This window comes from Dendrobates tinctorius, unplaced genomic scaffold, assembly GCF_039654945.1.
Source record: "Dendrobates tinctorius isolate UK_male_01 unplaced genomic scaffold, ASM3965494v1 ptg000104l, whole genome shotgun sequence".
NCBI classification, from domain to species: Eukaryota; Metazoa; Chordata; class Amphibia; order Anura; family Dendrobatidae; genus Dendrobates; species Dendrobates tinctorius.
The window spans coordinates 8,211,517-8,226,879 of NW_027361772.1; the positions used below are offsets into that span (position 1 = coordinate 8,211,517).

Below are 15,363 nucleotides of genomic sequence, written 5' to 3' on the forward strand. Positions count from 1 at the left end.
TCCATTGGTCCGTGGGGCGTCCTAATCACCTGGGGAGGGGGATTAGTGTGAGAGGAGGAGGCACTGCACAGAGTTTACTTATCATCAAATCCATGGGGGCTCTACAGTCAGAGGCACCATCCTTATTCAGTACGGTGCCTGCCAGACTGCAGAGACCTGTGTGTCGTAAGCAGTGCCATCCCGCCTCCCACCAATCCCGTAATAACAAAACACCGACAAGCATGGATGGGTTGAACAGGTCGGTCACAGTTTATTAATAAGCAGAGTGAGGCAAGTACAATTCGCAACAGACTCACAGCTGTAGGCCCGCGACCGCTGGGCACGTCGGCTGATGAGAGGTTACGAACCTTGCCCCCCTCTACACTACCGCCACGGAGGATCATGTGTATGACCTACACAGGACTCCGACCCCCACACAACATCATTAAGGCCTGTTCAACCCCGTCCTGCAAGTTTAATTAGAACATATCTAGCCCGTTATCTGTTAGATGAACGCCGTCCGGTCTCAGGAGGGGTGAGATGTTTTCTTCCAGATTGTGGTGGTGAACCACGATGCCGAAGTTCTCTTTGACAAACTTTGCCATTTTCGAGTTTATCTTTCTCCTTGACTTGTCAATGGCTTTAGGGTCTTTAGCTCCGTGCCAGACTGTTCGTGATATTATATCAGACCACACCACCACCATATCTGGTATAAGACAAACAGCCTGCTTTATGTCGGTTTTCATTGTCGTGAAGAGCTCCGCTTCTGTTGTCTTGCACAAATCATTACCACCAGCATGTAATACCAATATCAGCGGCCCTTTAGCCGATTTAGAAATTTTAACCAACTCCGGGAAAATCTGCTCCCACTGGAGCCCTCGGATGCCTCTCCAGTTGACCTCTAGTTGTGGGAAGTAAAAATTCTTTCCACCGGGGCGTATCTCGGCTCTTTTGCACGCCCAATAAATAAAAGAATGTCCCAACACCCAAACAGTGGGCTTATAATCTCCTGTAAGAAACAAGATGTGTTAGAGCAGGTCTGATCTTATGTATCTTGCAAAGCATGCGGATTTCCAACGACCCAATCTCTGTACTTCAGCTTCAGCTGCACCGGCCCTAGCTGCTTCAGTGGCTGCTCCGATTCTAAAAGAATGTGTTCCGTATTCTTTGGGGTCTACACCGACAGCTTGTAGACATTTTTTAAAAATTGTGTGAAATTGAAATTTAGTAAGTGGGGACCCGTCGGTGTGTGAGAGGAAAAAACGACTTTCGTGTCTTATAACCGCGTAGTGTCTTACTATTTTAACAGGGCATATGGGGCCTTCTAGAGCCTTGACCAGGACCCACGACCCTCTACCGGTGGGATCGCATTTGGATTTCCGCACTCAAATGCGCAGAGCGTCGCTGCATATTACGAGATCCTCATTAATTAACCCGCCTATTAGTGCTGTTTTAGAATGCGGCACCAGTTCACTAATCCGCAGCGCCCCGAAGAATGCGATTGCAAACGCTGTAGATATTAGGGCAGATTCGTATTGAGACTTGCACACCGTTTCAGATTTTGTTATAATATCGTGCAACAGACTTAAAGAAATGGGGCGACGACATTCCTGACTGGGTTGGAGCCTTCTCCAGCCTTTAACGGCTTGCTTTATGAAAAAATATTTAGTTACGTCGGCCCATCCCATTAGCTGAAAGAAAAAGGCTATTCCCGTTAAATTACGCTGCGCTAATGTACCCGACGCACCTCTACTCTTGAGCAGATTCAGGAGTTCTACCACCACGTCGCATCTCGCCCGAACACACGTATCAACTGGCCTCCCTTTTACTAGCGAGCACCACTCTTCCCATGCCTTACCATAGACCTGCCAGGTAGCCGGTGTCACTGAGGCTCGAATCAAGGGCATCAGTGATTGGCCACTGTGTCCCAGAGGGAGGGAGGACACAGTAGGCCCGTTGGTTCTGCGCTGGGAAGGAAGACTTTGAAGGCCTGCCAATCGGAAGACAACAGAGAGTTAACCATTTTATCATCCACAGTAGGCGTCACTCTGGCTCGGCACCAGATGTTGTGTCTAAGGCATAATAGTGCAAGGCGGCGCAACAGCGCAAGAATCGGTGGTGATGAGGAAGACATACTGTTCAAGCATTTGGCAGTTCCCGGATTTTTGATTAGAAATCTGAGATTTACATTTTTTAGTTTGTCACCCCATAGTTCGACAGATGTAACTATAGCAAATATCTCCCACAAGACGGGGTTGCAGCCCCAGTTGGCAGAGGTCCATATGTCCGGCCATCTGCTTTTGCACCATTGGTTGCGATAGATTGCAACAAAACCATTTGTGAGATCTGCGCCCACCAGTAGACCTAGGGCGCTGTTTAGCGTTTCCTGAGACATGACACATGTATGCCCATTGTAGTATTCCAAGAATGCATTCCACACGGACAAATCCGCTCTCATTGACCGATTAATTCTGATTCTGTGGCCCGGCTGGGCGATGCCCTTTGTAGCTAATGATAACCTGCGTGAGAAAGCCCTGCCAACTGGCATTACCCGGCAAGCAAAGTTGAGTAGACCTAGTAAGGACTGCATCTGCTGGAGGGTGACTTTCTTTACCACGAGGAAACTTTTAACCATTTGGAGTGTTTTTTCGATTTTATCCGCCGGTAAACGAAAAATCATCTCGTTTGTGTCTATTTCAATACCAAGGAAAGGGAGAACATTACACGGACCGAGCGTTTTCTCCGGCGATAGTGGGACACCGAAAAGCCTCGAAATAAATTTAAACTTTTGAAGCAGAAAAGAACAGAGTTTAGATTCCTTGGGACCCACAAACAAAAAATCATCGAGGTAGTGGATTGTGGAATTGCTGCCTGTTTCGTGACGTATTACCCAGTCTAAGAAGGTGCTGAAAAGTTCGAAATAGTGACAGGAAATGGAGCAGCCCATGGGCAGGCACATGTCGAAATAAAAAAGCTGGTCCACCTTACAACCCAACAAATGAAAGCATTCGGGGTGCACGGGTAATAGACGGAAAGCTGACTCTATATCGGTCTTTGCCAACAGGGCACCGGGCCCCGCTGCTCGCACAAGCTCAATTGCTCTGTCGAACGACGCGTAAGTTACCGACGAGTCTTCGGGGGGAATTGCGTCGTTGACCGAATCGCCTTTTGGGTAAGATAGGTGGTGAATTAGCCGATATTTACCGGGTTCTTTTTTGGGCACAATACCTAAGGGCGAAATCCTGAAATTTTTAAATGGTAATGATTGAATTGGGCCCGCCATCCTGCCGAGTTCGACCTCTTTCATGATTTTTTGTTGTAAGACCTCCGGGAACTCCCGAGCTGAATTTAGATTCTTAGCTGATGTTGGTGCTTGGTTAAATTTAAAGGGGATGAAAAAACCGGACCTAAAACCGTCAGATAATTGCTGAGCAGCTTCTTTATTGGGGTAAAGGCTTAGCCAGGGGCCCATGGCGGCTACGCTCACCGGGGTTTTGCCTCGTAGAATTTGCGTTTGCGAAGCGTGTACACCTTGATGCAGGGTGTCCGCCACCGCAGGTTGCGCAATGATGTCTATATCTGCATGCCGCCTGAAAGCGACAGTTTCCTTCATTGTATAACAAGCAGGCCCCTGGTCTCCGTACGACCACTGAGTTCTGGCCTGCGGCTGCTGACAAACTAGTGGCCGATGATGAAAAGGGGGGGTGTTTTTGTGTAAGCATTAATCGTAGCCAGACATCTGTGGCTTTTACTCCCCATCCTAGATCTGGTTGCAGGGCCAGCCGCCTGCGGAACTCCTCGTCATAGCGCCTCCAAGCAACACCGCCATGAGACTTATAGGAGTTATATATTAAATCCTGGTATATAAATAACTCAGAGCAACGTTCTGGGTGTTTTTGACCCATAATACATCCTAGGACTGCGAAGGCCTGCAGCCAGTTGTTCATGGTATGCGCTATTTTACCTCTATTTCTATCGTATGACCATTCGCCAGTCCTCCTTTCCTTATCTACTGACTGCTGGTCTGCTGATAACAGAGACCATATGTCAACGTAATCATTATTCCAAATTTTTTCTTTTGTATCTTGGTCTATGTGTGTACCTAGTGGACTAATTCCACAGAAAAAAGCATCTTTGTGTAAACTAGCTAATTGAGGTATATTCCTAGTAACGGTTTGACCTCCCGGCTGGTGTAAGTGGTCAACTAGCGCCCTGATAGCAGATACCAGGCTGTTTTCCACAGCGTCATGTGTATTATTAGATGCGTTGATTACGCCAAACTCACCGCTGTTCCTCGCTGATCGAGAGTCTCCAGGAGATGGAGGTACCCCGACTCCGGTGGTGGTGATGTCCTGCCCATGACTGGTGACCTTTGATGTCTCTGCGCTCCCAAGACCCGTTGAATGTTGCTGGACTTCCATCTCAGAAACGGAACCTGAAATGGGTTGAAGTGATAGCTCTTCCCGGCTTGTGGGCAATGGTGGAGCATGTGGCAGCCGATGACTGCTGTCTGCCTGTGGTGGATGTGATGGTGGAGCATGTGGCAGCCGATGACTGCTGTCTGCCCGTGGTGGATGATAGTGGAGCATGTGGCAGCCGATGACTGCTGTCTGCCCGTGGTGGGTATGACGGTGGAGCATGTGGCGGCCGATGACTGCTGTCTGCCCGTGGTGGATATGATGGTGGAGCATGTGGCAGCCGATGACTGCTGTCTGCCCGTGGTGGATATGATGCTGGAGCATGTGGCAGCTGATGACTGCTGTCTGCCCGTGGTGGATATGCTGTCGATGATAGCTGCGCACTGGTTCCGACCACTATCTGACCGGAGGTCCCAATTGGTGTTGAGGAGGCCCTCCGTCTGGCTGACTGGGACGGAGATCTCGTACGCCGTCTTCTGGATGCCCCCGACCGCCTGCTGCGACAACTCTCGGGTGCGTCGGACTGTTCAGAAGTAGAAGGTGACCGCCACCTGGATGACCGCGATCTGTGACGGCTTCTATTGGAGCTTCGCTTTTGACTGAAACGGGAACAGCGACAGACAGAGGGACAGCGAGAATGGTGATGGGAATCCCCTGAGGAGGGGGATAAAGACCTGCGGTGCATGGAATTTCGACTACCAAGGTTAGAGCTTATATGCTGACTTGGTGTTTGCCTAAGGGTAGTTTCTGGTACCAGTTGAAGAGGAATATTCAGAGGGCTCTGGGCGATTGCTGTCTGTGTGGCGTTTAGCAGGGAGGATGGCGTAATATCCGCCAATAATGTGGGGTGTGCAGAGCGGGATTGGCTCATTGGAGGGGTCGGCGGTGTATAGTGTGTTGTGCTTGCTATACATGTTTCACCTTGTTGTTGGAGCAGAGCGCGCTGAACGGTCGGATTGGTCCGGACAGCGCGCTCGGCCGCAGCATTGTTTCTTCTGCATCCCACGTCGTCCCGCACGGGCGGCAGAGCTGCGCCCGCAGGGATGATGTTGCAGACCGGGTGTACCTGAGATGGCTGGCTATTGGAGTGGCTGCGCGGCCTCCTCTGTAGAGGCTGCTCTACAGGACTTGCCATTGCTGCAGACATAGAGGAAGTAGAGATGGGACGCTGTTTGGGTGGATCTAGGGGCCGGCTCAGATGCCTGGCCCTAAACAAAGGATTAGGGGTGGGACTGGAGATGGGCGGGCCTATACGGTGACGCTGGGCTGAAGTGGGTGGAGCTACAGGCCGGCTATGATGCCCAGGTCCCAGCAAAAGTGAAGGGGTGGGTGTGTGAGTGGGAGGACGATTGTGGGAGGAAGTGGGCGGAGCCACTGTCTGATGCACCCGCCCAGGACCGAGCAGAGAGAACTGGTGGGCGTAACGCCGGGGGAAGAAGTGGGCGGAGCCACCGTCCGACTCACACCACTAGAAGAACACAGTAATGGCGTCCGGTTCTGCGGCCTACATGCGACGCCCCGGGCTGATACAAGTGGGGAAGAATCCTGTATCTGAGCAGCAGCCCGGGCGCGACGCCGAACAGCAGAAATCTCGCCCACATGCAGACGCTCAGGCTGGCGCTTAGTTCTGAATGAGCGTCTGCTGGAGCGCGGCCTCTGAGAGGAGGTGGTGGGAGCAGCGTGTGCCCGACTAACTGGAGATGGCAGGGGAGAGGACAGTATAAGAACTGGGCGGCAGGTGGACGGGCCAGGGGAGGACGGGACATGCAAGGATAGAGGGGAAGCATTCGGAGGCAGAGCAGGCGTGGTGGGTAACTCAGGGGCGGCTTGTACAAAGGGCAGCGCCGGGGCCGACAAAGGAGCCGGAGGGGACGCAGTGGACGGGCCAGCAGAGGACGGCGCATGTGAGACTACAAGGGAGGCATGCAGAGGCAGGGAAGAAGGAGTGGGAGACACAGGGGCTGCGTGTGCTGCAGGCATCACCGGAGCGGGGGGAGACAAAGGACCCTGTGGTCTTGGAGTGGATTGAGCCTCGGGGGATAAAGGAGAGGCCAGCGGTGACAGGGGATTAAGAGAGGGCACAGGTGGGTGATAATCTAATTCAGATAAAAGAGCTAAAATACATGGATCACCCACCTGTGCTGCTCTCTGCCGCAGGGCCGCAATCACTGCCTCAGACATGGCTCCAGGGTCCTCAGGAAAACATTTTTTTTTTTTTTTTAAAAGCTTCTAGGTATCAGCCAGGGAGGAAAGAGAGAGACCCCCACCCAGCATCTGAATTTAACCCCTGGGGGTATGGCCGGACGCCCCTTCCATTCACTTTCCATTGGTCCGTGGGGCGTCCTAATCACCTGGGGAGGGGGATTAGTGTGAGAGGAGGAGGCACTGCACAGAGTTTACTTATCATCAAATCCATGGGGGCTCTACAGTCAGAGGCACCATCCTTATTCAGTACGGTGTCTGCCAGAATGCAGCCAAGTACAGAGATATCCTGGATGAAAGCCTCTTCCAGAGTGCTCTGGACCTCAGACTTGGCCGAAGGTTCACCTTCCAACAAGACAATGACCCTAAGCACACAGCTAAAATAACAAAGGAGTGGCTTCAGAACAACTCTGTGACCATTCTTGACTTTTCCAGCCAGAGCACTGACCTAAACCCAATTGAGCATCTCTGGAGAGACCTGAATATGGCTGTCCACCATCTAACCTGATGGAACTGGAGAGGATCTGCAAGGAAGAATGGCAGAGGATCCCCAAATCCAGGTGTGAAAAACTTGTTGCATCATTCACAAGACGACTCATGGCTGTACTAGCTCAAAAGGTGCTTCTACTCAATACTGAGGAAAGGGTCTGAATACTTATGGCCATGTGATATTTCAGTTTTTCTTTTTTAATAAATTTGCAAAAATTTCTACATTTGTTTTTTTCAGTCAAGATGGGGTGCAGAGTGTACATTAATGAGAAAGAAATGAACTTTTTTGAATTTACCAAATGGCTGCAATGAAACAAAGAGTGAAAAATGTAAGGGGTCTGAATACTTTCCGTACCCACTGTATATGAGACTGTCAAGTTCGGGTCATGATATCTTATGCCAGACCACAGCACCCAGATGTTTAAACCTGTACTCTGATTTTCGCAGTACTACAAAAGGTTAACAATAATCCTGCGTATTTCGGGCCTCTTTCCCAACATGTCCTGGCTATATAAGCCAATATAAGTTAATGCAGCTTCAAGCTTTCTAATTTTAACAGGCTGTAATCTGTTCCTGTAATATCAGTGCTGTGTGTAGTGCACTTGGTAGGGGCTCGGAAGCCCACCTGATCTAATAGCATGGGTGTCCCTAATAGGCTGTAAGCCGGCATGGTGCACGACATACAGCAGAACACCAAAGAAGCCTCATCTATATGCGAGTATAACACCAAGCATCCCGCCACCATGGATGATAGGTGTGTGCATTTGCATCCTCACTAGTGATGATTGAGTGTGCTGGCATAATGTGTTCTCTTAGCATGCTCGGGCGTGATATGTTCGAGTCCCCGTGTCTGCATGTCGCACTGCTGTTTGACAGTTGTAACACATGCATGGGGATTAACTAACAAACAGGCAATCCCTGCATGTGTTGCGGCTGTCGAACAGCAATGCGACATGCAGGCACGGGGACTCAAACATATTATTCAAGCACGCCGAAGTCACTCGGTTAGCACCCGAGCATGCCAAGAAAACACCTTATCTAAGCACATTTGCTCATCACTATTTGTCACCTCTCCAATGTAGCTCTACGGTCTCTGAGTACTGCTGAGAATCAGTGTGTGAGCCGGGCCCTGCCCTTTTATTAGCAATTATGACCTCTTTTTGTGATATAATCCCATTTCTTGTTATTCACATACCTAAAATACAACAGAAAGAACAGCTATAAGGAGGGTAAATTCACATTGTGCCTGTAGATCATCCATTATGTGACTCGGCATTTTAGGGACATGGGGCCAACTAACTAGTGCTAGTGTCCCGCTTCTAGTTCATTCATACTAGATTTAGTGTCCCAGCACATCAGATATAACCCAATTGTGCAGCACTATTCTCTTAATCCGGCCAGGCTAGAGTTAATAGGGAGTGTGTGCTTGGTTTGAACAGTCAATTTATGCTGACAGTCTCCCGTTAACAACAGTTCAATGCTATGAACAAGTGCGAGATTGTCAGTCTCCCTGTATTACCGGACGACATACGACTATTATGGCTGCACATAGTATCAAGGAAACCTCAGGGTGATAGTGTGACCTCTGAACCGGAGGGAAAGAAGCAAAAAAAGACTGGAAGAAAAACAGGTTTAATGTTCAAAACAACAAAAAATATAATGTGAACATGTCTCCTCCTAGATACAAATATATACAATCACACGGTGCACGGGATCAGGTCGGCTCATCTATGGTGGGACAATAAGGACAGCGCACCCCCCCTCCATTGTCCAAGTAGATGAATTCAGGCGTTTCCCGCTGTAGTTACTCATTAGGGAATATTTTCGATTCCTTGATGAATAAAGTTTCAGCCACGTCACGGGAAACTAAGCAGCGTCCTGAAAACGTTCCGGCCTTTGCTCAACAGCAAGTGACGCAGGTGCAGAGAGACATCCCGGGGGTCTTGGGTAGGTCCGCCATTGTCACCTGCATTGGGAACACACTGAATATTCTGGGCTTCCAGGTACAGAAGAAGGGCAGCCAGGATCCAGCATGGAAAACAGGTTCATTTCCTTCTTTAAAGCCATGGCACCAGAGGAGGTGGATGAGTAGAGGACAGGGGTACAGCTGCCAGAATACTCCTGCGACCCTCTCCTCAACCTTCCATAGTTGTACGGTAGATGTGCGCGTTTCATGCTCCGTCCTGGTTCTGGTCACCATCTTCTCGTCGCTTCCAGATCTGTAGATGAGAAATGACTGCTCATAACCAAGGAGCCGTCTGTGGCGGCAGAATAGTGTACGATTTCCATCTGATGAAGCGTGATCGAGGACAGGGATTTATAACCTTCGGCGCTGCAGCTGCTGGAAACCTACAGCTTCCATCGTGCCCCGGCAGCCTATGGCCATCACGGAAAGCTGGGAGTTGTAGTTTGACAACAGTCGAGTGCTGAAGATTACTGATCTCGGATACGGATTTGTACATAGTTTTTTGTGCATTTCAATGATTTAAAGGGGTTGTCCAGCGTTTGGGTACAACTTCTCACTATGTGCTATGGGGATTCTCCAGTGCAGGTAGCAGTCAGCCATGTGACAGCAAGTATGTGATTTGCATACTTACGGTCACATTCCAACTAGACTTGCATTAAGGGAGGCTGTGTACGTCTAGTCGGCACATAGCTGCATGTATGCAAATCACATACTTGCAGTCACGTGCCCGCCTGGTTTCAACGCCAGCACTGGAGAATCCTTACAGTGTACAGTATGTGCGATGAGAGGACTCAAGACTGAACTCACGGAGTGACTGCAGACTTGTACTCAAAGGCCGGACAAACCTCTTTAAAGCATGCGAGGACCAAGTTAAAAAAAAAAAAAAAAAAAAAGAAGGCTCTATTAAAGAGAACATCTCAATTCTTCAGGTACGAACTGCTCCTCTGCCTCCAGGGGAACGCTATGCTCTTGGAGACAGACAGTAAGGACTGAGGGCACAGCTGAGCCGCTGCCCCAGTCTGCAGGCTATTTAATGCAGCACCAAAAGAAGCATGGAGACACTAACGATGCCCCATGAAAAGCGGACACTAAAGATGGTCGGTGACCTCTGCAATGAGAAATAAAACTGTAAAATTAAATCCTTCGGTTCTTGAGAAAGTTGATTTTTAATAAGCGATAAATTGCAAAAGTGACTTGTTTTTCCACTTTGCAAAGAACTATTGCTCAATTTTTGGCATATAAAGGACCTGAGCAGTCAAACATCTCGGCCCGAAGTGCCGGTTCCTTGGGTCTCTTCAGATAGTGGAACCACATTCCAGAGATATTACTCAGACATGAGACCTCTCCACGTCTGAAGTACGAGGTTTCCTCAGTGTGACCGCGCACAAACGGGAAGCACGTACCTGGATGTAGGCCTCCGACAGTGTGATCATTTGTGGCAGGATGTCTGTGACTTGCAAGTCCTGCAGCTCGTACCATTTCCCAGTTCCCTAAATACAGAGGAAGGAATAAGTTACCCGGATATTGAAGAACCGCACGGTTCACTTTCATTAAAGCTTTAAATAAAGAGCCGAGTGTTATGATTGGGTCACCGAGGAGGAGAGCAAGCCCAAGCTAAGTCACAGAAAACCAGAAAGGCTGGTAACTAAGCGGACTGCAGACCCCTGATCCTATCCACACAACTAGCAGTAGCCGTGGAGCGTACCTACGATGATCCTAGACACCTCGACACAGCCGGAGAGCTAACTAAGCCTAAAGCAAGAAAGGGGAAATCTAAACTGCCCCAGAGCAGACCCCAAAGGAATAGATAGCCCCCAAACATATATTGTCGGTAAGACAAGATCAAAACACAAACGCAGGTAGGAAAATAGACTGAGCAAACAATGGGGCCCACACTAACTAGACAGGACAGGAAAGGAAAGACTCTGTCTGCAATCACGCAAAAAACCCTGCAAAAAGGTCCAACACGTCTGATGCAAAAATACTGAAGTCGCACGACTTCGCCCACAATATCAGCACTCTGGTATATTCTGAAAGCAGAGCAAAAAGAGGTCAATCTAATAAGGGACAAAAACAAACAAGCACAAGCAGTAACATATGGATGGTGATTCAGCACAGCCCCAGCCGGAGCTGGCTGACCCACACAAAACCAGAACCCAATACCAATGAGTATGGTGGAAGATGATACTGACAGAGTGCCAAGAAGAAATAATATACTGTATACAGCAACACGTGAGGATAGATAAAAACACCTTTATTAATATATAAATGGGTGTACACTTAAATAAAATAAAAAATAATAAAAAGGCATCCCAAATAAATGCGTAATATTGGATTATGATATCCTACAACATAGGGTAAAATGTATACCCATAAGGCAAGGCTCGAAAGGAATATGAAAAAAGAAAATTAAAATAAATAATAATGGAACCTTAATAAATCCCCCAAAAGGAATTGTGTATACAGTGCACCATGTAATAATGAATATCCAAAAATTGTGTAAACACAGTATACAAAAAATAATAAAGAATAAAAACAACAACAGCTGTGCAAATAATGTGTAAAATGAACCGTGCAATAATAAAAAAAAAAAAAATAGTGCAGTGAACAAAAAAAAGACACTACGAGAGTGTCACACAATGTGAGAGGGGAAAGAAGTAATGGGAGCGGAAAATAAAATAATACCTAATGAGCCGGAGAATGATGCCTGGGGATGCCTGTGAACGCGCCCCGACGCGCGTTTCGGAATAAAACTTCCTTCCTTCCTTTTTCATATTCCTTTCGAGCCTTGCCTTATGGGTATACATTTTACCCTATGTTGTAGGATATCATAATCCAATATTACGCATTTATTTGGGATGCCTTTTTATTATTTTTTATTTTAAGTGTACACCCATTTATATATTAATAAAGGTGTTTTTATCTATCCTCACGTGTTGCTGTATACAGTATATTATTTCTTCTTGGCACTCTGTCAGTATCATCTTCCACCATACTCATTGGTATTGGGTTCTTTTACCGGATGGTCTGCCATCCATATTTCTAGAGGGGTTGTGGATTTTCATTTTTTTTTTTTTTATTATTTTTAATTAGTACATTACCCTCATTGTTCTAAGTGCCACACAAAACCAGATCAAATGTGAACAGAATAGCAAAAAGAACACTTAGCTGAGCATGCAGGGACTGAGCTGGAAACTAAGACCTCAGGAGGCAGGAAAAAATCACCAGCAGGGATAGAGGGCGTTGGCAGTCTTAAATCCCAATCTGAAACCCCAGATCTCCAATCGTTGTCCTCATTATCAGGTGGCAAGCCTCCGTTAATCAGATCAGCTCCATTACCTCCAGTAACCACCAGAGGGAGCCCAGAAAGAGAACTTGCAACCCCTCCGTCAACCTGACCAGCTCCACCACCTTCAGCAGTAACCAGAGGTAGGCCAGAAAGCGAATTCACAATAGTACCCCCCCCCTTGAGGAGGGGGTCACCGAACCCTCATCCACGCCACCAGGCCGATCAGGATGGGCCCGGTGAAAAGCACGAACCAATCTATCGGCATGAATGGCAGAAGCAGAGACCCAAGAATTATCCTCCTGGCCATAACCCTTCCATTTGACCAAGTACTGGAGTCTCCATCTAGCCAAACGAGAATCCAATATTTTCTCTACCTCATATTCCACATTGCCTTTAACCAATACAGGGTCAGGAGGCGCCGCCATAGGAACTACTGGCTCCACAAACCTCTTCAACAGAGATTTATGAAACACGTTATGGATCTTAAACGTAGCTGGAAGAGCCAATCGGAAAAAAACGGGATTAAGAATCTCCAAAATCTGATAAAGGTCCAATGAATCTTGGCTTGAACTTTGGAGACGCAACTTTCATAGGAATATTCTTTGACGACAACCAAACCATATCACCCACTTTAAACCGGGGACCAATGGTCCTATGCCGGTTGGAAAACCATTGGGCTTCTTCCTGAGAGTGGGACAACTTATCCATCACTTGGTCCCAAATCTGCTGCATTCTCTCTACCACAGTGTCCACACTTGGGAAGGTCGAAGATTCAACTTGCCCTGAAGAAAATCGAGGATGAAAGTTACAGAAAAAGGGCGACATCAAAGTGGCAGAACTAGCTCTATTGTTTAGCGTGAATTCGGCCAAGGGCAAAAATGAGACCCAGTCATCCTGATCAGCTGATATAAAACATCTCAAATAGGACTCCAAAGTCTGGTTTGTTCTCTCAGTCTGCCCATTGGTCTGAGGATGAAATGCAGAGGAGAAAGATAACTGAATTCCCAGTTTGGAACAGAAAGCTCTCCAAAATCTGGAAACAAACAGGACTCCTCTGTCCGACACAATGTTCTCAGGAATCCCGTGCAACCGAACCACCTGTTGTAAAAACAAGGGCACCAACTCAGAAGATGGCAACTTTGGGAGTGGTACAAGATGGATCATCTTAGAAAATCTATCACAAATCACCCAGATAACAGTCATTCTCTGAGAGACAGGAAGATCGGAAATAGAATCCACTGTGATATGGGTCCATGGCCTCTTGGGCACCGGCAGGGGCATCAACAACCCACTAGAATGAGAACAGGGTTAACAAGTCCCACAGGACTGCACAAAATTCCTGACATCACGAGATAAGGCAGGCCACCAAAAAGACCAACTCACCAAATCTCTGGTACCAAAAATACCTGGATGACCAGCCAACGGGGAACAATGAACTTCAGACATTACTCTCTTCCTCCACTGATCTGGAACATACAATTTTCCAATAGGGCAACGTTCAGGTTTGTCCTCCTGAAATTCCTCCAGGGCACGTCTCAAATCGGGTGAGATGGCGGAAAGAACTACCCCTTCATTTAGAATGGTAGTAGGCTCGGTCACAATAAGAGAATCCGCAAAGAAACTCCTAGAAAGGGTGTCCGCCTTAACATTCTTAGTGCCCGGAAGAAAAGAGTCCACAAAATTAAAACGTGTGAAAAACAAGGCTCACCTAGCCTGTCTAGGATTCAAGCGTTTGGCTGATTCAAGATAAATCAAATTCTTGTGGTCGGCGAGGACCACAACTTGATGTTTAGCTCCCTCCAACCAATGTTTCTACTCTTCAAATGCCCATTTCATGGTCAACAACTCCCGATTCCCCACGTCATAGTTACGTTCAGATGGGGAGAATTTTCGAGAAAAGAAGGCACAGGGATTCATCTTAGAATTCACCAGATCTTTTTGGGACAAAACGGCTCCTGTACCAATCTCAGAAGCATCTACCTCCACCTGAAATGGGAGTGAGACATCAGGTTGCCGTAGAACCGGAGCAGAAGTGAATCTCCGCTTAAGCTCCTGAAATGCCGAGACTGCCTCTGGAGACCAATTCACCACATCAGCGCCCTTTTTGGTCAGATCAGTCAGTGGTTTAACAAAACCAGAAAAATTACTTATAAATTTACAGTAGAAATTAGCAAAACCCAAAAACTTCTGGAGAGCCTTCAAAGAAGTGGGCTGAACCCAATCATAAATGGCTTGTACCTTGGCCGGGTCCATTTCAATAGTTGACGGAGACGAAATAAATCCCAAAAATGAAATCCTCTGTACACCAAAGAGGCACTTCGATCCCTTAACATACAGAGAATTTTCTCTCAAAATCCGGAACAGAGTCCAGACATGTTCCACTTGACAATCCCAATCACTGGAAAAGATCAAAATATTATCCAGATAAATGATCCAAAACTTATCCACAAAGTCCCGGAAAATATCGTTCATAAAAGATTGGAAGACAGAAGGGGCATTAGTGAGCCCAAAAGGCATCACCAGGTACTCAAAATGTCCCTCCGGAGTATTAAACGCCGTCTTCCATTCATCCCCGTGCTTGATGTGAATAAGATTATACGCCCCCCTGAGGTCAAGCTTGGTAAACCAACAAGCACTTTTAACTCTGGAAAATAAATCAAAAATCAGGGGTAATGGGTACTGATATTTAACAGTGATTTTGTTAAGGGAACGATAGTCAATACACGGTCTTAATGAACCACCTTTCTTGGCCACAAAAAAAACCAAAAAAACAGCACCTAAAGGTGAAGAGGATGGTCTAATATGACCCTTCTCCAACGACTTGATTTAAGATCGCATAGCCTCATGCTCGGGTACAGATAAGTTGAAAAGCCGACCCTTGGGAAATTTACACCCAGGCATTAACTCAATTGCACAGTCATAACTCCTATGAGGAGGCAAAGACGCAGACTTACTCTCACTAAATACATCAGAAAAATCAGCCAAATAGTCAGGAACATCTTGAGACTGGGGAGAGGTGG

General features: G+C 47.4%; 2 protein-coding genes across 2 annotated transcripts in view; both read right to left on the reverse strand.

Moving 5' to 3' along the window:
- Positions 1-226: 226 nt before the first annotated feature.
- On the reverse strand, positions 227-6,590 carry LOC141100313 (uncharacterized). The gene is made up of 2 exons (XM_073588701.1): positions 4,265-6,590; positions 227-1,969 (listed from the first exon to the last, which is right to left on the reverse strand). Exon 1 carries the CDS (start codon positions 5,542-5,544, stop codon positions 4,402-4,404), a length of 1,143 nt encoding a protein of 380 aa, XP_073444802.1. The 5' UTR covers positions 5,545-6,590; the 3' UTR covers positions 227-1,969; positions 4,265-4,401.
- A 2,114-nt stretch (positions 6,591-8,704) lies between these two features.
- The window catches only part of USP39 (ubiquitin specific peptidase 39), a 41,781-nt gene continuing 35,122 nt past the window's right edge, over positions 8,705-15,363 (reverse strand). Inside the window, exons 12-13 of the mRNA XM_073588702.1 lie at positions 10,458-10,544; positions 8,705-9,307 (exon numbers count right to left, since the gene is read on the reverse strand). Coding sequence (XP_073444803.1) covers positions 9,260-9,307; positions 10,458-10,544 — 135 coding nt within the window. The 3' untranslated portion in view covers positions 8,705-9,259. The remainder of the gene's footprint in view (positions 9,308-10,457; positions 10,545-15,363) is intronic.

Coding starts and splice junctions, on each gene's coding strand:
- LOC141100313 (XM_073588701.1), bottom strand. CDS start 5,544: ATGTCTGCAGCAATGGCAAGTCCTGTAGAGCAGCCTCTACAGAGGAGG.